The sequence below is a fragment of the Pinus tabuliformis genome, chromosome 3_1 (assembly GCF_031772625.1).
Source record: "Pinus tabuliformis cultivar Carrire ecotype Pingquan chromosome 3_1, CPIR1, whole genome shotgun sequence".
NCBI lineage: Eukaryota > Viridiplantae > Streptophyta > Pinopsida > Pinales > Pinaceae > Pinus > Pinus tabuliformis.
The window spans coordinates 724187141-724211163 of record NC_142301.1 but is presented as its reverse complement, the minus strand read 5'-3'; the positions used below and the strand labels follow the sequence as shown (position 1 = coordinate 724211163).

General features: G+C 36.3%; 1 protein-coding gene across 1 annotated transcript in view; it reads left to right on the top strand.

Moving 5' to 3' along the window:
- Positions 1-213: 213 nt before the first annotated feature.
- The window catches only part of LOC149189330 (7-deoxyloganetin glucosyltransferase-like), a 160431-nt gene continuing 136621 nt past the window's right edge, over positions 214-24023 (top strand). The window contains exon 1 of the mRNA XM_089411794.1: positions 214-894. Coding sequence (XP_089267920.1) covers positions 333-894 — 562 coding nt within the window. The 5' untranslated portion in view covers positions 214-332. The remainder of the gene's footprint in view (positions 895-24023) is intronic.

Genomic DNA, 24023 nt, shown 5'->3' with positions numbered 1-24023 from the left:
CGTACCAATAAAGGAAAACATGGTGTTCCATTTTTGCCGAATTATTTGACAGATTTTTGACCCTGACTCTTGAGCACGAGAAGCATCACATCTCCTCGTCATCCAATTGATCACAGATAGCAAGTTGAACAATAACGTAAGGTTACCATTTATCTAAAACTTAATTGCCAATTTTCTTTCAAATGCTTTGTCCAATGCCCATTATTATTTTACCATTAAAAGAAATGACCGTAATTGCGATAGTTGCAGTGTAATCCGCTATAAAAGGTGCATGAGTAGCACCTGAAATTCATACAAGCTGTGGTAGTGGATTAAAGGAACAAAAACAGATAATGTCCAGCAATATTGGCATGGATACATTGGTCCAAAAGGGGAAGCATGATCTGCATGCAGTAATTGTGCCATTTCCTGCACAGAGTCATGTAAATGTTCTCATGAATTTGGCCCAACTTCTGGCTATTAGGGGAGTGTTTGTCACTTTCGTCAATACTGAGTGGATATACAAACGCATCGTGGAAGCTTCAAAAGATGGTAAATCTCTTGTTTCCGAAGACGATCCTGAGTTGGAGCAGCAAGGAGGGAAAATTAGATTTCTATCTATTCCGGATGGTTTACCGCCCCACCATGGCCGCACCTCCAACCTGGCCGAGTTATTTGTTGCCCTGCAAAAGTTAGGTCCCTCATTGGAGGACCTCCTTAGCACTGCTGGTGAGAAATCACTATCATTTCCACCCATCACGTTCATCGTCACAGACGCCTTCATGTCTTGCACGGAGGAAGTAGCAACCAATCTAAAGGTGCCCAGGGTTATCTTCTGGCCGCTCTGTGCTGCTGCGTCCGTTTCTCAGTGCTACGCCAATTTACTTGTTTCGGAAGGATTTATCCCAGTGAATGGTATGTTTTCTATCTATATGGAATGTAGATTACTCAGATAAATTATATATTTTGGCTATCTAACTGTTTTTAACTTAAGATTTTTATAAGATTGATTTTATTTTCTTAGATTTAAGATTTTTGCTATCTATAATATTGATATAAGTTTTTTCAGATTAATCACATAAATTTTTTCAGATTAATCGAGTTGGTTTTCAAACTAATTAATGTGCTTCATTCTCGAGACAAAGTGAAAAATCAATTGAGAGGCAATAATGCATAGTAGCAATTTATTTCTTCAAATCAATTAATTTCTTATCTGTTCTGAGGATGAACAGCATGAATTAATTCAAAACGCCATAAACCAAATCCTTATAATATAAATAATCCAAAAAATTGATATCTAATTTATTTTTGTTTTCATTTAATTTGAGAAAACTTTTATTTTCTAAATCAAACTTTTATTTTATAAAATTTATTATAAATGATAAAATAACCATTATAAAAGAGTTTATTTTTTTCATGGTTAAATAAATTATCCCTTTAAAAATATATATACAATAAGATTAACCCTTGCTTCCACTATAACTCCTTGGGAACTTTATTTATTTTTATTAGTCTCTAGCTGGGATTATAGCTTTTTCCTGCTGTCAAACTCGCTTGATCATGTATGTAATAGTTTATGAAATATTCATAAACTTAACTAATGTTTTCTAATTTTACAAATACTTATTAGCTTCATTTTTCCTCTAATTAAAAATTATATTTCTAATTTTTAAAATTCTTCATTTTAATCTTCCATTGACCCAGTGAATATATGTAACATAATACCCAGTAATTTTAAAAATTAACAATAAAAATGACATGATTGGTTACATAAAAGCTTTGACACAATAATTTACAGTGGTGGCCGCTATTACTTATGTATATAACCTAGATTAAGTCCCAACCGAATCACTTAACCACGAGCATAAAATCCCCGTCCAAGTTCACTTATTGAAAGGTCCCCCGCGAAATCAAGACTGTAGATCTTCTTGATAAACCACAACCAAAGCACTGCTCAAATTTCGTGCACAAAACTACTCTGAGGCCTTGGCAGTCCTTAGTTCTTAGGCATGTGCCTGCTGCTCGAGTTAGTAGCTTACCGAAGGCGCCAAGTCCTTTTCCTCACCTTTTGCGATGCTTTTCGTTCGAGCAAGTTAACTATATATACATAGTCCAGGCGAGGTATCTGACTGGGTATAGCTGTGTAAACCTGTTCAAATTTTGTAGGGCTGATTAATGTAATCATATGTAAATGTTTTATTAGTTTAAAAAAAAAATATTTATGTATTTATAAAATATAAAATTTTCTTAAAATTTTGGGTTTAAATTTTGATTCAGTTGAATAATATAAACTTATTGAAATGTCTTATCAGCTTTAAAATATATATATATATAAAAGTTTTTACCGACTTTTATATATGTATATATATATAAGTTTTTACCGGCTTTTATATATATATATATATAACTAACTTATATATACATGTATTTATGAAAAAACTAACAATTGTAAATCTATTGAACAGTTTTTTTGTTAGTGGGTTATATCTGTTTTTTTGGCTTTTTAGTTCCAATCAAGGCATTACAATCAATCTATAGTTGTAGCTCCATTAATCCACTGGCCCTGTATGCTAACCTTTAAATTTTATATTTCCCTAAATGTAAAAATTTAGATATACTTTTTAGTGCATTAATAAAACTATCACCCCAAAAATATTGATAGTCATCCCATAAAACTCATAAATATGCTAAACTGGACGATGTGCGTAACTCCTCTGGCGTCTTTGAGCTTCAAATAATTTAACCCATTAGTGTTCTTACCTTGATCTTGTGTCTGGAATCGAAAAATTGCTAGCCCGAAGGTTTTTCGATCCGGTGACCAGGGTGATCCGGATTTGCCGCAATCCCGCTACGCCCGATATGCCTTGAGAGAGCCGGATGTGCGGGTCCCACGATATTGTCAGTCCCGTGCGGGACGAACCAGTGGTCTGGGTACTTTGTCAATACGACTGTCTCCAACAAACAGGATGGTAGGATTTTTATTTTGTGGCCGGATATGGTCGAACCGGGGTCAAGACTCGCTAAACTAGAAATTTGGGATCTGGTGTAAGGCTCACTGATCTTGAGTCAGGTGGTTTATTTTGGAGTTGTTTTTTAATGTGATTTTATGAATTTTTTGTGTAGAAATTTGCTGGAAAAATTTGAGTTGAAATTTTGATTTTTGTTATTTAAACTGGTTTTTTGACTGTATATATAGATTCAACACCCTGAAAAATCATTACGAAACTTTGATTGCACAAAATTACCTATCAAACTTGTGATTTCAATAAATTCTTGTCATATTTTAAAAAAATTACAGTAAAACAACTCACCGTAAAAACTTCCAAAAAACCACACTAAAAACAACTCGGTTTATTTTTGCTGTTACTAACCCTGGTACTCATCTACCTACTCCGCGCCTGGATTTTCCATAACTAGCACAGTCTTCAATAAAATACGGTATAACTTGTTTTGTTACGCTTGCCATGGGCCCCACAGGGTGTTTGATCTTCTCCGGGGAAATCTGGTTGTCCGAAATAAATTAGAAGCGCTCAGTTTAACACAGAACTGGATGTCTGGACATTTTTGAAGGCCAAATCGGTTGGGATTTTCTTGAGGTTGAATTGGTCCGGATGTCCTGCACTCAACTGCGTCGAATGGGGCTTTCGCTGCACGTTCAAACTTGGGCCAGGTTCTGCCTTATTCTGCATTTATTTCTTTGAACTTATGACTATAGACTCATAGCTGCCAAAGACGAAAAGATTACGCAGCGATTTAGCTTGTTTTTATTAATATTATACAACAATTTTAAACAAAATGAAATATAAACATGTCTATAAATTCATTTTAAACCTCCCTCAGAATGGGTGTCTCAGCATGGGATCTGTGTCCTAGGGTTAATGTGATTATGTGGGATATGAAGGCAGGTTGCCCCATACCCCTAGCTGGCAATTCGAATGCAGCGTTAGACAAAGGTGGATGGTGATGAAGGAGGTGCCCAAGTGGAAACTAAGGCACATCTTGGAAACTAGTATGAGGGGAGATCATGGAAACTAATGTGAGGGAGTCCCTTGAAGGATAATATGACATGTTGGTCACCACAATTTAGTTATGAGTTCAATGATGGAGATAAACCATAATTATTACTTGAAATGGGGAAGGAAGGCAAGGATGTTGGCTATGAGTTTAAATTAGCTTGACGTCTCATGGAAGAAGCACCATAGCAAATTAATTAGCTTGACGTCTCATGGAAGAAGCACCATAGCAAGTGAACAAAATTTAAATATATTTATAATAGGTTTTAAGTAGAAAGAGCATAAATATATATTAAACATTTATTTAATTATTTTTCATTTAAATGATTATATAAATAAAAAATTGTATTAATAATGTTTTTATGTTTTTATGTTTTTATTTTAATTAGTATTAAACTATTTGTCTTGAATGAGATGGGTAAATAAAGCAAGGGGAAGGTGATGATGTTCACCTTGTCATCACCTTGAAAAATCAATGAGACAAGTGTGGTCGTCATCCCCTTTCATTGTGGTTTATGTGGGAGTCAAATATCTCATTACTTCGCCATGATGCAACATGTTGTGAGGTTAATGGAGGTTTCAAAACCCAAAGAGAAGTTAACGAGTGATAAAAAAAATGTGGTTATGATGCTTTTGAATGGTTACAATAATTTGTTGATTTTGGAAACAATCATCTCTATCTACATTTACTCCTCTGTATCTATGTTTCCATTTCGATGACTAGCTCTTCTTGCCATATGTTCGTCTCTTTCTCCTCACCTCATTAAGACTTTTTCCTTCTTCATTAGGGGAAGGACAAGGCACTAACGGCCTAGTCTTCCCCACTTAGTCCTTGAACTTTCTCCTAGTCCCTCAGAGCTTTTTGCACTCCACGCTTTCATCTCAAGTAAAGTGTGATGCTCAACTAGAAAGTAGCTTCACCCCTCTTAATCCAGGAGGATTCCATTGATTCAGTTGCACAGGTGTTCAAGTGTCTTCGTCAGTATTAGGTGTTGTCATCAATTCAGTTCAACTTCAACAGTGTTGGCTATGGATCAAGTTGTACATGTAATGTTATGGTTTCATGGCATTCAGTTGAGATGGGTTAGCACTTGGTTGTCGACATGAGTTCATCGACATTTTTGCCAGGACTGGTCGACGACGTGTGTTGTGTCATTGCCTCGTAGGGTTTGGGTGTCAACAAAGGGATCTTGTCGCAAAGGCAAATGGTGTTGACGATACGTATATGTTTTATGTCACATTGTCGACAAGTTCATCATTATGTCACAAATGTCACTAATGTCACTTCACGACGAATGATTGTAAATGGGTGATAAATTATTGAAACCCTAATCCTAATCCAAAAACTAAATCATAAAACTTAATCTATCCAAGCCATGTATCTAAACCTAAGTTCTAAGTGCTAAAACCTAATGTCCTAAACCCATTTTTCTATGCTAAAAATCTAGCCCTAAAGCCTAAGTTCTAACCTTGTTAAACTCTCGCCCATGTTAAACATTCTAAAACAAATGCAATAATCAAAACACAGTCCCTTAACTGCATTGTTAACTGCGTTGGGAACCATGTGCTATGTGAACAAAGTTCACCGAGCGGAGCTTAGAGCCAACCACAGGTCACTAAACCACGTGGGTATGGAGATAGTGGTGGAGAGGACATGTGAACAGGGCTAGAGAATAAGCCATAGGAGTAGACCGCGACACTAACTACTACGGAAACCGTGTCGGGACTGTGCCATGTGAGCAGGCAGAGGAGGTTAGGTGGAGGTTAGCATTTGTAGGTAACCGCAGCGCAGAAACCGCGGAGTTAGCATTCAGCGCAAACTGCAATGGATGTCACATGCAGTTCAGTTGACCGCAACTGTTGGGCTTGACATGCAAGGTGGCAGCTTATGACAAGACCGTAGCAGCACCGCATGTTCATGTGCGGACAGTTAGCCAATCCTACCCGGTCAGTAAACCACTTACGGTTTTATTTATTATATGGTTTATTAATGGGTTTTTGTTGCATTTTTTTTTGTGCAAAACTAATTCCACCACCATATGACTAGGCCTAAAGGTGTCCCTATGCTATAATATCAATTCCTAAACCTCCAAATCAAGCCATACATGCCTATCTAAGTCTGAGGGGCCTCGAATGCACCTGGTGAATGTTAAATAGGTAGTTTTCTTCATTCAAAGGGAGATTGGAGTTGTTTTTTGACTTTTTGCTTGCAGATTCTGGAGGTCATAGGCAGTTTTGTTTTCAGTGTTACGGGAGCATCTGAAGTCGGAATTGGAATTTGTAAGAAGCGTTGGAAATCTGGTTCAAAGGGCTATTTGATGATAGTGATAATAAGTGCCTACATGCATATTCAGATTGATAAAATCTCTGTGTAATCAACACCTTCTTTTCATTCCTAATAAAAACGTTTTCCCATCTTGAAAGCGAACCCGGAGACGTAGTCCATCAGGGATGAACTCCGTCATCAATTTTGTTGTCTAATATCACTATGTTTTTACTCTTTTCACTTCTGTTATGCATCATTTTTATGTTTAAACAACTTTCGCAAAGTCTTCTTCTCAAGCAGTTTCCCTCAATTTCCGTGCTTTGAGCTAACATTCAATTCATTAATGGTTAATTGATTCTACATCAGTTTTTAGTTTATGAACATTTCATATCATATAATTTGGTATCATAGCAGGTTGCATTTGTAGAATTTTCCATTGAATGTTAACGAGGTCAAAGTCGAAAGGAGGAGAAGGAATACTTGAGCAGATCAATCCAGAGATTGGAAAACGACGATTTGTTCATAAATCCACCATGTCAGGATTTAATGCAGGTGAAAACATTGAAACTAAGATGAGTGATGAATACTTTCAGCGAGCATTCTTAACTATGCAGCAAATGTTGGGATAATTGTATGAAGACAACAGGGTGAGAGATGCAACTTCTTCTTCAAAGACATCAAAGAAGGACAAAGGGAAAAGGAAGATTGATAAACCACATTCACCTTCATCATCTCCACCATCATCATCATCTTCTTCTTCTTCAAGTGTAGAATCTGAAACAGAAAAGAAACCTAAGAAAACATCTCTTTTGAAACTTGATGTGAAATTTGAGTTACCTATTTATGACGACGAAATGAATCCTGAAAATCTAGATAACTAGACTAAGAAGTTAGAAGTGTATTGTCACATTCAAAACATTTCTAACGATAAAACTAAAATTCAGTTAACTACACTTAGAATGGGGGGAGAAACTTTAATCTGGTGGGAAAGTAAAACTCAGATAGATGTAAAGCGTAAAGGAAAAGTCATCTCTTCATGGTCTAAGCTTTTGAAAGCTCTTAGGAAACAATTTTGTCCTCTAGGATACATGCATCAAGCTATTATTGATTGGCAACATCTAGGGCAAGGTAAAGGGCAGAGTGTTTAAGAGTTTACTGAGGAATTTAGAAAGAAAGCATTGGTGCTTGGTATTTAATTGGATACATGAGAAACTTTTTTAAAATACATCGGTAGTTTACATTCATATTTGCAACATACTTTATTGATGTTTAATGCTGATGATTTTGATGAGGTGTGTGTTCAGGCCATACATATTGAATCAAGTGGCAGACCATTCAAGTTTTCATTGCAGTCATCCAAAGAGTTGGAAACCAAAGATTCTAGTGACAGTAAGGGGAAGGACAATTTGAAGAGAAAGAAATCAATGATGGCTTAGAAGGAAAGATCTACTTGTTCTCATTGCCATAGAATTGGTCATGATGAATCTAAGTGTTGGAAACTTCATCCAGAACTTAAGCCCAAAAAGTTCCTTAAGGAGAAGGATGAAAAGAAGGCCATTGCAGCAGTCCAGTAGGATCTAGGTTCAGATTCAGGTGATGAAAGGAGGATAACTGCCATGGTTATGACAGGTAAAACTTCTGATACTGGTTCAAGTTCGAAAACTATTGCATCTTCATCAAACATAAATCCTCCACATGAGGATAAAAGAGTTGAATTGTTTAACATAAGGATAACTTCTAAGCATACAAACATAGATACATTGTTTGACAGTGGATCACAGGCGAATTTAATCTCTGAATATTTAGTTAAAAGTTTGGGCTTGGAAACACATAATCATCCAAGACCTTATCCATTAGGATGGCTAAATAAATCAACTCAGATAACAGTCACCGAAGAGTGTTGATTAAGATTTTCCGTAACAGCTAATTACATTGATGAAGTGGAATTAGATGTGGTTCCAGTAGACATATGTGGAGTTGTCTTAGGAAGTCTGCATTTTTATGATCGTGATGCAGTGTTTTACAGGAGAGAAAATAAATATCACCTTAAGAAAGACGGGGTTGAATTTATTGTCAGGGCACATCAAAGTAAAAGTCACTTGAATTGAGTTATTGTTAATCAGATGAAGCGATTAATAAGTTCAAACTTCATGTGTGTAAACAATCAACATAACAATCAACATGATTCTTGTTTAAGTTATGTATCTCAGCCTAAAGATGGTTGTAGGGATACAGGTTGATATTGGGGAAAGCCAGTGTTCAATTTCTCTTGTATTGTGTCACCATTTCATGTCTCAAATAGTTTGGAAACCTCTTTTCAAGTGGAGAGGAAACCTGTTTGTTTTCATAACAAAGCATTTTCTAAAGAAGTGTAAAAGTGTCTAAGCTAAACTTATGCATTAGAGGAAAGTGCTAATCAATGGAAACATCATTTAATTACTAAAGGAAAAGTGATTCAAAAAAATCAATAGCTAACTCAATACTTTCATAATCAAAATAATTTGCAGCAAATTTCACCTTATACTTGGATAAGTTCATTGCAGCAAGTTCACTTAGTAATCAGGAATTAGGAAAGTATGGGTAATCAAGTCTAGCTGGTTTGATGTCAAGCATATCTTTGATTGTCTCTATCATTCCGCAAAATAGATTGTTTATACATGTTGATGGTATTAAACAACATCCAGTAGAGACTGTCTTCAAAGATTCTGAATCACTAACTCATGGTTCTTAGTGGAAAGAATTCAATTTCCATGTTGATAATAGGTTGTTTGCCCATTGCCGCAAGTTGTGTATACTACAGATGGATGAAATAGGTCACCAACTTGAAAAGTACCATGGTCAGCATCATCAGGGTCATCATTTGCATGTGATTGATCGAATGTATTAGTACATCGTCAAGTCAAGGTTGAAAGAGAGGGAGTTCTACCCTCATCGACTAACTGTTTAGTCAAACTTTTGTGGTCCAAAAGCTTTCAAGTGGAGAGGAATGATCCAAGAGGATTCCATTGATCCAGTTGCATAGGTGTTCAACTGTCGTCGTCAATACTCAGTGTCATCGTCAATTCCGTTTAGCTTTGACAGTGTCAGTTTTGGATCAGGTTGTACAGGTAATGTTATGGTTTCATGGTGTTCAGTTGAGATGGTTTAGCGCCTAGCTGTCAACATGAGTTCATCGACAGTTATGCCAGGATTGGTCGATGACATGTGTCATGTCATTGCCTCACAGGATTTGGGTGTCCACAAAGGAATATCCTCGCAAAGGCAATTGGTGTCGACGATATGTATATGTTTTATGTCACATTGTTAACAAGTTCATCATTAGGTGACAAGTGTCGCTAATGTGACTTAGGGATGAATGATTGTAAATGGTTGATGAATTATTAAAACCATAATCCTAATCAAAAACCTAAATCATAAAACCTAATCTATCCAAGCCATGTATCTAAACCTAAGTTCTAAGTGCTAAAACCTAAAGTTTTAAACCCATTTTTCTATGCTAAAAACCTAGCCCTAAAGCCTAAGTTCTAACCTGGTTAAGCTCTCACCCATGTTAAAAATTATAAAAAAAATGCAATAATCAAAACACAGTCCCCTAACCACACGGTTAACCACATCGGGAACTACGTGCTATGTGAGCAAAGTTCACCAGGTGGAGGTTAGAGCCAACCACAGGTCACTAAACCGCGTAGGTATGGAGACTATGGTGGAGAGTACATGTGAACAGGGCCAGGGAATAATCCATCAGAGTAGACTGTGACACTAACCACTACGGAATCCATGTCGGGACTATGTCATGTGAGTGGGTAGAGGCGGTTAGGTGGAGGTTAGCGCTTGGAGGTAACTGCAGTGCAGAAACCACGAAGTTAGCAATCAACGCAAACTACAATGTTTGTCACATGCAGTTCAGTTAACCGCAACCACTGAGCTTGACATGCAAGGTGGCGGCTTATGAAATGACCGGAGCAAGACCACATGTTCACATGCAGAAAGTTAGCCAATCCTGCCCAGTCAGTAAATTGTTTACAATTTTTTTTATTATATGGTTTATTAATGGGTTTTTGTTGCGTTGTTTGGTGCAAAACTAATTCCACCACCATATGAATAGGCCTAAAGGTGTCCCTATGCTACAAGACTGATTCCTAAACATCCAAATCAAGCCATACATGCCTATCTAAGTCTGAGGGGCCTCGAATGCACCTGGTGAATGTTAAATAGGAAGTTTTCTTCATTGAAAGGGATATTGGAGTGGTTTTTGACTTTTTTCTTGCAAATTTTGGAGGTCATAGGCAGTTTTGTTTTCAGCGTTATGAGAGCATCCTGAGTTGGAATTGGAATTTGTAAGAAGCGTTGGAAATCTTATTCAGAGGGATATCTGATGATAGTGATCAGAAGTGTCTATGTGCACATTCAGACTGATCAAATATCTGTGTAATCAACACCCTCTTTTCATTCCTAATAAAAATGGTCGCACATCTTGAAAGCGGACCCGGAGACGTAGTCCACCAGGGATGAACTCCATCGTCAATTTTTTTGTCTCGTATCATTGTGTTTTTACTATTTTCACTTCTGTTATGCATCATTTTTACATTTAAACAACTGTCGTAAAGTCTTCTTCTCAAGTAGTGTCCCTTGATTTCTATGCTTTGAGCTAACATTCAATTCATTAATGGTTAAATGATTCTACATTAGTTTTTAGTTTACGATCATTTTAGATCACCTCTCTGGAAAAATAAGTAGATATAAGCTAGTTCCATTTCTTAAAAATAAAAGAAAATTCAGGGATTACAAGGTATGAGCTAGCCTTACACTGCTTTCTATGGTACATCATTGTTATTTTATGATATATTCTTAGCTATTATATGTTATCAATGTTAAAAGTTTATATTAGTGGTTACAGGGTGCAAGAAGCTTCGTTTACCTTTATGCTAGTCTCAAATTATTCTTCTTTTACATATGTAGATTTTCGAGGGGCTTGTAAACACTCTGGATAGTTTGTACCTCCCTTCTATGAGGTCATTCATAGTTAAGACTCTATATATTTATGGTATTAATTCTAGCCTTATTTGGACTTTTATAATCCTCACCCACTGTCCCCTATCTTATCTCTCATTCCTAGGAAACCGTAGCTACTAGTCTTTTTGTCTCCATTCATCACCCTTTCAAGGATTCCTTCCCTTTTTTGTCATCCTATGGTGTTCGCACTTCAGGCTTCCCCACTATGTTTCTGCTACTTTGATTATTATAAAAAGAAAAACTTCCCATCATGGAGATAGTGGAAGGGGGACACACGATGGATGAAAAGCTTAAACCATAGGCCAATCTTCAACCCATCCATGCCACATGCAGAACCCTTCTAAGGTGTTGGAGGAAATCAGGGAGGCAGAAGAAGTGATCATTAATGATAAGGGATGCCATTTAGATACCAATATTTTTTATTTACATATTGAGTTCTTGATATAGGACACACCATAGGTCACTACAATAATACTTACATACATTATACCTCTACTAGTAGATGAAGTCCTTCCTTGGAAAATTCCTCCTTGGGAGGAATGATTCGAAAGATGAAATTATTCTATAGTTGCATGAAATATGAAGGGGACATAGGGAAATGGACAACTTCTTCACTCACATTAAAGCATATATTTCATATAGGAAAGGTCTACACCATCATATATCCTAGTAGATATATTGTCAATTGATATGTCCACCTCCACTAGATGGTTTCCATAATGGCTTTTAGTGCTCCTTCTATTTCAATATCTTTTTCGTTTTTAATACTTTATATAAAGAAGAAGATTTCTTAATTTTTTTTTTATTATCAATGAGATACTTAGACTATATTTTTATTAGTTACTATAGACGAAAATGATTATAAAATTCTTAGTCAGTCTTGTTTATATGAATCTTGTTATTCTGATATTCTCTTTTTGATATTTTGGACAAAAATGCTCCCTTTCTTTCATTGGTCTAGTTTCTCATGTTGCAAGCCATGGAAATATGAGGTCAATCATTATGTGAATATGTTGATGATCTACTAGAAAGTACTTAAAAAAAACTCTAAACTAATTAATCAAACTCATTGAGTATCTATTTCACTATATTTATTAAGTACCAAGAAAATTCATGATGTAAATATGTTTATGATCTAGTAGAAGGTATTGTACATAAAAAATTACTAAACAAATTAATCAAAGTAATTTAGTAACAATTTTACTATATTTATTAAGTATCAAGAAAAATCATCATCATCATTAGCAAAATGTGATACGCAAGTGCGTGGAAGCTAATGACGACATCTCATGACAAGCTAATGATGGCCTCATGACACATTAGTGGCAATACAAACTTGGAAAAGCAACAATATGTTAACTTAGAGGAATGATTAGTGGTGTAAGAATATAGAAATGTAAAAAAATGAATATCTTTCTAAATATATAATTTTTATTTATGGAGATTGTGTCTAGTTATGTAAATTTTGAATTTTCCTATCATTAATATGTTATTTTCCTATAAAATAATACATTTCCATGTGTGCAACCTTTGAGTACATAAATTATGGAATATTGGTATAAAAATTTGTAGCTTTATAGAGAAATAAGTGTTATTGTGCACAACTATTTTTTCAAAATCTATAATCTTAATTTTATATATTTTTTGAATTAAAAAAGTTTCCATATTATTAACATTACTAGGCCTTCCATTAGTGAAACTTAAAAGGGTCTTAACATTATCAAACAATCCATTTTCTTTTTTAGATTATAAGGCTTAATGTTATTTAGTACACCATATCCATATATATATATATATATATATATATATATATATATATATATATTTCTATTTTCCAAATGCTTAAGGCCACAAGAATTTATAGTGGACATAGACGAGGATTGTATTTCAAGATTTGGATATATGTCAAGAGAAATATGTAGTAAAAATAATAAAAACTATTAATTTTTTTTTATAAATCATATATTTAGGGTCTACATGGTTGACTCTATGTGTGCATGTAATTTCATGGACTATGGGTTTATTTAGATTATAGAAAAATAACATCAAATATAGAGATATATACATAGATATTTTTAAAAACTGATGTTTTCATGTATTGAAAACCAAACTACCATGTTCATAATCCTAAAAATATGTCTAAAGAACCCAAGTCATTATGCAGGTAAGGTTCCTACTAAGAAAAAAATAATTTCAAAAAAGTGTATGTGCATTCCCAACACTAAAACATGTGCATCTTTCTAGCAAAAAAATGTCCAATGCATTCATAACACTTAGAATGTGTTCACATTCCTACAACTATTGAATTTAGCACATGGGAAATGTGTGGGGAGGGAGAGAGAGTGAGGGATCTAGGTGCCGAGAGAGAGAGAGAGAGAGAGAGCATAGATGAGTGGGCAAGGGAGACGAAAGGAGATAGTTGTGGTTGACACGATGAAGAGGGATACAAAGTTGGAAGGGGGTTGTTCTGAAGGTGGGAATGAGAGAGAGAGAGAGAAGGAGAAGAGAGTGTGTGTGAGTGAGAGTTGGGGGGGGGGGGGGGGGGTGGAGAGAGAGAGAGAGAGATGGAGAAAATGAAGGTGGAAGTGAGAACATGAGGTAGAGATAAGGAGATTACATAGGTGGGAAAAGAATGAGAGAGGTGGAAGGAGTGAGGGGGAGAGACCAAGGGAGGGAGAGATAGATGAGGGTAAAGTGAGGGATATAGAGAATGATCTAGAGAGAGAGATATGGAGGGGGGGGATTGATAAGTAGGGATTGATGGAAGGAGGGAGTGATAGAGAAATATATAAAGGAAGAGGGAGGACCAAGGAGAACGAGAGAGAATGATGGAGTAAGGGGGTAGTGGGAGAATTATAAAATGATGGAGATGGAGATAGATTTAGATGGTGGAAGAGAGAAGGGAGAGAGAGAGAGAGAGAGAGAGAGAGAGAGAGAGGATATGGATGGGGAAAAGAGGGAAGTAGATAACAACAGAGAGAGAAAGAGAGAGAGGCAAAGTGAAGGAAAGAGAAAAGGTGATAGGGATGGAAATATATAAAATAGTGGAGGTGGGATATAAATGAAGAGAAGGAGGGGAGAATAGAGATACACATAGATATAGCAGCAAGCGGGAGAGGAAGGTATGTAGAGGAAGAGAGAGAGAGATAGTGTTGGGTGGGTGTTATCCTTTACACAACTTCTATGCACCATGAATAAATGGGGGCTTCGAGGGGGGTCTTGGAAGGTCCCCCTAGTTGGAAGGTATGTAGTTAACCTAGGCCCCCCCACCCCACACCCCCCCTTGCATGAGGTTTGATATAGTGCCTTGAAAGAATTTTTTTGGGTGGTTTTTCCCATGGTTTCACACATGATAGTTTTTTTCATGGTTTTCTAGAACAAATCAAAGGAACTACAATTATGTTCTAATCCAGGGTTAACATATTGGGGGTTTATGAATTCTTTGACATGTATATAATATAATATAAAATTGAAAGAAAAACAATGAGAAATCAATATGGATTTCCTTGTTTTGGGTTCCAAGAGAAAAATATTGTGCATATTTTATGTTCTTCCAATTACATATTGTCATATTTATTTTAAAATTTTGTTTGTAGGTATTATATGCATAGGATGGAAACCTATAAATAGATAGGAAAGAAGAGAGATGTAAAAATAGAGAGAGACGTGGAGAGAGAACGAGAGAGATATAGAGGAAATAGACTAGGGGAAAGGGGGAGAGAGAGAAAGGGAGAGGGAAAGGAGATAGGGTGAGGGAGAAATAAATTTGGAAGGGTTTCTTTGTGGAGGGAATGAAGGAGTGATTGAGGGATAGAGAAAGAGAGGTAGCAGGAGAGAGGGGGGGTGGTAGTTAGTGAGGGAGGGAGAGAAGGAGATATTTAGGGAGACAAAAGTAGAATTGGAGTAGGGGGAAAGGAAGAAATAGAGCGGAGAAGGAGAGAGATTGAGAGAAACATAGGGGATGGAGAGTGAGAGGAAGAGGGAATACGATAGAGATAGATCAATATCAGGAGAGGGAGAGGGGAGGGATAGAAATGGATTTGGAGTCAAGAGAGATGGGGGGGGATATAGAGAGGGAGAGATGAGAGATACAAACAAAGAGAGGGAGAGGAAGAGTCGGGTATAGAGAGTCGAATGGCTAAGAGGGAGAGATAGGTATGAGGGGACTTCATTCAATGAAACTCTGACATAGCATGTGCATTTGTGGCATACTGAACAATAACCTTAGTTTGACAACATATTGGAAAATACCTCTAAAAATAACTTTATATAACCCGCTACAAATATGAACCCAATTCACCTTCCCAATTAAAAAGAAACCTACTTTCACTAGATATAGTAGGAATTCATTTTTTCATTAACATTTTTTATACCCCTATATATTCTTTCATTAAATTTGAGCTCCATTTTTTATACACAACATATAAAAAACCTTTATCCCCTATTATATGCTCAATATATTATGTCATTTTTTTCCTTAGTATATATCCCCCATATGAGAGCACATGGTATTGTAATTCTCCCCAAGTAAAGCCCCTGTGGGAAGTGATGGAGATGGAGAGAGGAGAGAGGGAGGGAGATAGAGAGAGCTCAATGTGGCACACATAAGGAAGAAGAAAGAGAGAGAGAGAGAGAAATACAAACAAAGGGAGAGAGATGAATGGGGGAGAGAGGGAGATAGATAGTAAGTGAGTGAGGAGAGAGAGAAGGAGGGAGGGAGGGAGAGAGGGAGAGAGAGAGGGAGAGACAGAGAGAGAGAGAGAGAGAGAGAGAGAGAGAGAGAGAGAGAGAGTGGAGGGGGAGTGATGATGGAGAAAAGGAGAGGGATAGTAAGGGAGTGAGTGATAGATAGAGAAGGAGAGGGGGAGGGAGAAAGACAAAAATGTGGATGGAATATATGGGGAGAGAGAGTGGGAATGAGATAGAGAGAGAGGGAGGTATATAGATACATAGATAGAGGGGAGAGAGAGGGAGAGTGATATGAATTTATGAATGGAATGAAACGATATAGAATTTTATAAACAAAACAAGGAGATATAGTGAAAATTTACATTTATTAATAAATAAAAAGTGCTAAAACTACATAATTGCAAAATGGAAATAAACTAGCTCGAATGGTGGTAGCTTATCTCTTAGAAGAGATGTGACGAATACAAGACTTCGCTAAAATATCTTATAATGAGGCTCAGAGGTCTTTTTATCATAAATGAAAAACCATAAGAATCTAAAAACCTAACGCTAAGAGATGAAGCACCAAAGGCTTGTGGGCCTTGATGGGGTAAGTTGGAATGTCAACTTCCTGGAGTCATAACTTTCGCATATGTCTTCGTATGGCACAGAAGATAGCCCATTGGAAAGGTCTATTCGAGAAGTACATTTTTTAAAAAAACTTGATAGTATATGATTGGTGAGTGACCATTGTAGGAATTTATAGGGTAAGTTACTCAGATAGAACACCAAAGGACACCGCTCACAAATAAATCAAAAATAAATAAACCAATATTCTTGACATGGTTAAAATATTCAAAGAGGGAAATAGTCCATGGCCTAAGCCAATGCGGCCACTTCAGGCAATTTATTAATAGAAGAAAGAAAATTTACATAAGCTTCTCTCATGAATGATCACCTTACAAATGACCCTCCATGCTCTTTAAATAGAGATCATGGACCAATCGGGTGTTAAGCCATGGATCAAGTGTCAGTAATACCGAGAAGAGAATGAACCGTCAGATCACTTCATGTCTAGAACATATATTGACCATCGGATTGTAAGTTACAAAAGTACATAGTAAAGAAACACACTTTACCTAACTCTATACTAGACCAAGTTATACTTAACTATTTCCTATGTGTCTAAATATCCTAACATCCCCCCTTAAGAACAATTTGGGATATCATTGAAGGATTTAAAAATATGACACAAGAGGATAAGGGAGGAGGCATTAGAGCTTATCACCCCTTAGTGACAACTTCCTGAACTCCAACCATAAATCAAATTTTAGTAAACTTCACCTCTGCGAGAGTCTTTATAAAGATGTCTACAACTTGATCATCGGTTCAACGATACTGCACTTCAAGAACATGGTCATGAATGAGATTTCTGATGAAATTCATGTGTAGTTAAATGTGTTTTTTGCTCTCATGTTGGATTGGATCTTTGCATAGTTGAATGGCACTTTGATTATCACACCAAAGTGTAGTCGGATGCTACTGCTGGAAGCCAAACTCTGACAGGATGTGACGAAGCCATAGGGATTCCTTACTAGATTCTATGGTGCCATGATACTTTGCTTCTACTGAAGAAAGAGAAATGGAACTTTGTTTCTTGCAAGCCCTTGTAATAGGTCAAGAACCAAGAGTGAAGACATAACTGGCAGTAGACTTCCGATCTTCACAGTCACCAGCCCAATCATAATTAGTGAAACCAACCAATAAAGGAGATGCTTCTGCATTGTAATGAATCCCAAACTCAATTGTACCTTGAACATAATGAAGTATTATTTTAGCTACTTTCCAATGACTTTCATGTGGGTTTTTCATAAATCGAGCAATAAGGCCAACAACAAAGGAAAGGTCAGGACGGGTATGGGTCACGTACAAAAGTTTTCCTACAAGCTAATGGTATAAGGTAGCATCAACTTTAGTGGAAGCACAAGTGACTAAAAGTTTGGCTCCAGACTGAAAGGGAGAAGGGGTTGGCTTAAAGTCTTCCATGTGAAAGTGGCATAGAAGATCACAGACATACTTGGACTGGCAAAGGGAAATACCTTCCTTGGATTGTAAGACTTGAAGACCAAGAATATAATGTAAGTGTCCTCAGTCTGTCATTTCAAACTTCTTTTTAAGGCTGGAATTCACATGTTTTATAAGGTTAGGATCACAATGAGTAAGGATAGGATCATCAACATAAAGAACAAGAATTATAAGAGACTTACCCACTTTCTTGGTGTAGACAATATTGTCAGAATGACACCTAGAAAAGCTAGTATCTAAAAGAAAGCTATCCATTTTGGCATACCAAGCCCGAGGGGCTTGCTTAAGACCATAAAGGTATTTATTAAGCTGACATACAAGGCTGGAGTCTGTTTGTATTAAGCCAGAAGGTTGTTCCATATAGATTTCTTCATGCAATTCCCCATGCAAGAAGGTAGATTTAACATCCATCTAATGTACTTCCCATTTGAAAGAGGTAGCAAGGGAAAGAACAAGGTGGATAGAGTTCATTTTAGCAACAGGGGAGAAGGTTTTAGTATAGTAATTGCCTTCAACTTCTGAAAATCCCTTAGCAACAAGACGAGCTTTATGTTTATCAACTTTTCCATCTGATCGAAACTTGGTTCTGTAAACCCATTTACATCTAACAAGTTTTCTTCCATTTGGAAGAGGAACAAGATCCCATGTATCTTTTTTTAATAATGAATGATATTCTTCATTCATAGCTGCATCCCAATCTAGATGGCCTGAAGATTTTTCAAAGGTGTCAGGATCATGATTCACTGAAGCTTGAGCTAGTAAAGAAGAGACTTTGTTGAACTGAGAATGACTACATCACTAACTTGTAGGATCACTTGCAAGAGCACATGCTGCATCCCCAATAGCACAGACCCATTTTTGAAGTTGAGGAGTTGAATGAGGATCCTGAGAAGGTGGGGGAGGATTTTCATTCTTGTTGTCATCATCTAAAGAAGAAATGTTTTCAGAAGTAGAAGGGATAGATAGAGGTCTCACATCCGCTGAACTAGGATCATAGGTCTATATGTTTTCAACAAACTTTACATCTCTTCTAGTGATAACATTTTTGGACTTAAGTGGAATAAGTCTATATCCTTTTACATCTTGAAAATATCCAACAAAAATACATTTTTCACTCTTAGGTTCTAAAGCTTTATGTTTCTCATCTAGAATATGGGCCCATGCTTCACTTCCAAAAACATGAAAGTGACTTACATCTAGTTTAATTGAGCTCCATGCTTCTTATATTGTAATATTCTTTAAAACCTTAGTAGGAGTGTGATTTACTATGTAATTTTCACAGTTAATTTCTTTTTCCCAAAAATTAAGACTAAGTCCTTTAGATAGAAGCATACAAATTAGCCATTTCCTTTAAGGTGTGATTCTTCCTTTTAGCTACACCATTTTGTTATGGAGTAAATGGAACAGTATGTTGCATTTGAATTCCATGCTCAGTGCAAAAGTTGATGAATTTTTTGTTAACATATTCTCCACTATTATCAGATCTTAGCTTTAAGAATTTGATGTCCAAATTGTTTTTGAACAAAAGCCTTAAAGACCAAGAACATGTTAAATACTTCACTCTTGAGTTTTAAGAAGTATACCCAAGTGCGTCTGTAGAAATAATCAATGAAAGTTAAGAAATATTTGTAGCTTGAGAATGAAACAATGGAAAGTGGACCACATAAATCATTATGCACAAACTGTAAAGGTGCTGAGGCATGCCAAGAGGCACATTTCTCAAAACTATCCCAATGATGTTTTTCAAGTACACGCCTGGAACAAACACCATCTCTATAGGATACCATAGGAAGACCTGTCACCATATTTTATTTACATAGATTTGGAAGGGAGTGATAGTTTAAGTGACCAAATCTCTCATGCCAAAGGTTGTTCACTTCATCATTATGAGCAACAAATACTGAGGAAATAGTTGATGAACTGAAGTTTTTAAGCTTATACAACCTTGTAGAATCATCAACAATGCCAATAGCTAAAATTTGTATAGGATCTTTTAGGTCCTTAATTACAACATCATGAGGTGAAAATTCAACAATTTTATCGTTACCTGAATGAGTTATCTGATATACAAATAGAAGGTTGCAGGATAAGGTTGGAACACATAGTACATCATTAAATTGACCATTGTCTAGATGAATAGTTCCAGTCCTTACAACACTAAGAGATCTATCATCATCAACATATACATTTTTGGTGTTACAATCATTTAAAGAAGAAAACGTGGCTTTGTTTTTGGCCATGTGATAAGAAGCTCCAGAATCAATGAGCTACTCATGAGAATGAGAAGAAGAATGTACATTTAGTGCATAACCAGACCAATTTGTTTAAAAACCACAGGCAGAAAGTGTTATTCCTGAAGATGAAGTTGAAGTTGAAGAGTTCTCGAAATGGATGTTATGCTTCTTCATTGCTGCTTCTAAGGCTTCCATCTTCTTAAATCATTTGGATTCGAAGTGGACATCTTGATTACAAAGGTTTCAATGCCTATCAGTCTTCTTCCCTTTGCTTTTATTTGCCTTATCATTCTGTTGAATTGATTTTTCATTTTGAGAATGAAATTGCTTAGGACCCTTGTTTGGTTTAGGACCATTCTTTTTAGGATACTGGTTCTTAGGATTCTTTGAATTTGGTTGTTGCTGGGCAGCTAAGGCTTTCTTAGAAGAGTTTCCAAGATTAAGAAGACCAATATGTAAGAGTTTTTATTGTTCTCTTATGAAAGAATCACAAAAGGAATCAAAAGAGGGGGACTTGTAGTCTTGTACTTGAGAAATAAAGGCTTCTCTAGTAGAATGGAAGGTGGAAGCAAACAAAGAGTAAGCTAGTCCCAACTTATTAAGAATGGAATAGATAAGGCTACCATCTTCTTTCTTGACCTTAACACCTTCCAAGAGAAGTCTAAGGCTCTTGAACTTGGACAAAAATCTTCAATGGAAGAAAAATTATTGGGGTCCAATGTAAGCAACTCATTTTTGAGTTGATGGGCCCTAATTTAATTCTTAATTCTAAAAACTTTAGTGAGTTGTTTCATTGCTTCGTTAGGCTATCAAGTTCTGGAATCTAAGGTTTGGAGAAATAGGCATCCATATCAACTCACGTGCTTGATCTTGCTTATTTTCCCATTTGGTTGCCTTATCTTCATCTTTAGGTTTAGTTTCTTGGCGTGAGGCTATTCTATAAGGACCTTTACTTCTAAGTAAATCCACAATGTAGGACCACCATTCGAAGTAGTTGGTTTTGTCAAGAATAACTTGGCATGAAATTTCCATTTTAACATAGATTGAAGTTGTAGATGTTGAAACTAAGTGTTCCAATGGAAATATCTCGAAAAATTACGCATATTAAAAAAATGGCTCTGAAAACAACTTTTGGATGAAGAAGTTATGGCTTTTTGAGGAAAAGTTGTTGAATATGATGACAAAGTGTGTGAATGTGTGAAAGTGAATGATAACATTATATTTAAAAGAAATCCCCCCTTTTCCAAACTTAATCTAGTTAGCTGACTTTAAAAAAAAAAAATGTGTGACCCACTTTTATAAACAAGTAAAAGTCACTTTTATAATGGTACTTTATGAGCTACTCACTAAATTGTAACTTAAATAAAAGATAAAGAGACTTTAGAATTATAAGTGACTCACTTTTTATAATGGGTGAGAACACTTTTACATAAAGTAACTTTAAAACATAAGTTACATGTGCTTTTTGAAAAAGTAACTCAACAAAAGCAAAGACTTGAACCGAAGACCTCTATTCTCATAAAGTAACTTTTGACCAAGTGAGCTAGTTTAAAAGCTTAGAAAGTTTTGGAAAAGAGGAAGGGTTTTTTTTTTTTTTTGTCACTGAAGCTTTGGGGTGTGTGCTTACTTGAAAAAACTCGTTTTACCTACAAAACAAAAGACCACACAACGCAACATGGACATGCAAAAAAATCCAAAACTTATGGCTTGAAGTTAGCTTTTGTCGAAAATTATATATTTTCCTCAATGTTTCGGATCTTTTGAGATCACACTAAGGTGCGTCGAAAAAGAGCATACGAATCAGAAAAGCCCTTCCTTTCTGTTTTTGATTGGCCCAAATCGGACAGAGCCACGGGGCAAAGACCATACACAGAAATGAAAGTTATAGATCCGGTAATAAAAAACTAAAATTGCAAATAAAGATTGTATATCTCTAGATCTTAAAAATGACATAACTAGGGCTACCGTAAACCTTTTTGCATGAAACAAAAGGGGTTCCTCACTGGAACAGATGCTCCTAACACATTATTGCAGTGATATTGGCCAAAAAATAGTCAGAAATACTAGATCTAGGAAATGATAGTCGGATGCAGTTGTACCAGCTTCAGATTTGAATCACCAATGGAGGTGGCCCTCAAGTAGCTTTGATACCATGTAGGAATTTACAGGGTAAGTTCCTACGATAGAACACCAAAGGGCACCGCTCACAAATAGATCACAGATCAATACACTTGTACCCTTGACATGGTTAAAATCCTCAAAGAGGGAAACAGTCCATGGCTTGAGCCAATGCAGCCACTTCAGGCAATTTATTAATAAAAGAAAGAAAATTGACATAAGCTTATCTCATGAATGATCACCTTAAAAATGACTCTCCATGCTCTTTAAATAGAGATCATGGACCAATCAGATGCTAAGCCATGGATCATGTGTCAGTAATACTGAGGAGAGAATGAACCGTCAGATCACTTCATGTCTAGAAGATATAGTGATCGTCGGATTGTAAGTTACAAAATTACATAGTAAAGAGACACACATTACCTAACTCTACATTAGACGAAGTTATAATTAACTATTTCCTATGTGAAGCTAAGGGCCTAAAGACTATAGAAAGATTGTCAAAATATAAAATTGTTGTGAGATAGTGGAGTAGATGGGTGGCCACTGATATCCACTTGGATTAGTCCTCCCCTCTTAGGAATTAATGGTATCCACTAAATTTATTTCCTCCATTAGATGGGGAAATTTTTGTTGAACCTGGCCCCTAGTGAGCCACTTACCTTGGTGCAAGAGAATGTCTACATTAACAACCCAATACAATTGCATCCTTTTTTAGTGAGTGCTCTTAATCAATGTGTTCATGATATGATTAATTTTGGGTTGTTCAATGCAATATGGGTTGAGTTGTATAAGTGTCAACGTCTCTTGTATTTCTGAGGTGTCAACCAATGGTGTAAAGTATGGAAATAGGTACCCCACATTGAACATTGGGTGTAGGCCAAGGAAGGGGGGATACATAGCTCAAACGAATTCTCATGCACAACCTTGGTGATGGTGTAAGGTATATAGAGGATTGGTCAAATATTTCAATGGGACCCTACAAGGAATTCCTTTTGAAAATGAAGTCAAACATTGTCTGACACTTGAAACTTGTGTGGAACCTGGTGTTGATCAAGGAGTTACTTATATTTAGTGTTTCCTTTTTGCAAGATATCATGGACCCACTAGTAAATGTACTAAATTCATTAAATAAACTTTGCATCTTTGTTGGCGTTAGATTGAACATGAGCATATTCTTCCTCTATTTTTGAAAGGGATAGTGTGATATCAATGAGATCTAATGGTTTAAATCACAGGCCCACCTAAAAGGGGCTATGGTTAGTTGAAAGATGGAGAGCTATGTTGTAGGTGTGCTTAATGTAGGAGAGACTCTCATCCCATATGCATGTATTCTTGGAGTTGTACGTGTGAAAAAATTGCACGATCATCTAACTGATGACCCTTCTTTGGTCCTCAGTTTGGTGGTGTAAGGAAGCTAATTTGGTGAGCTTCACATTCAACAATGACTACAGGCTCGACCAAAGTGCACTTAGTAACTTGCTATCCAAATATGATATGGTGGTATACAATATCCCAAAATGTACCCACACCCATTTGAAGAAGCGATTGGAAGTCACTTCCTTTGTGATACTCTTCTTGCAGGAAGTTAGAATAGTCATCTTACAAAATCTATCAATTACCACAATCACACAGTCATTACCATGT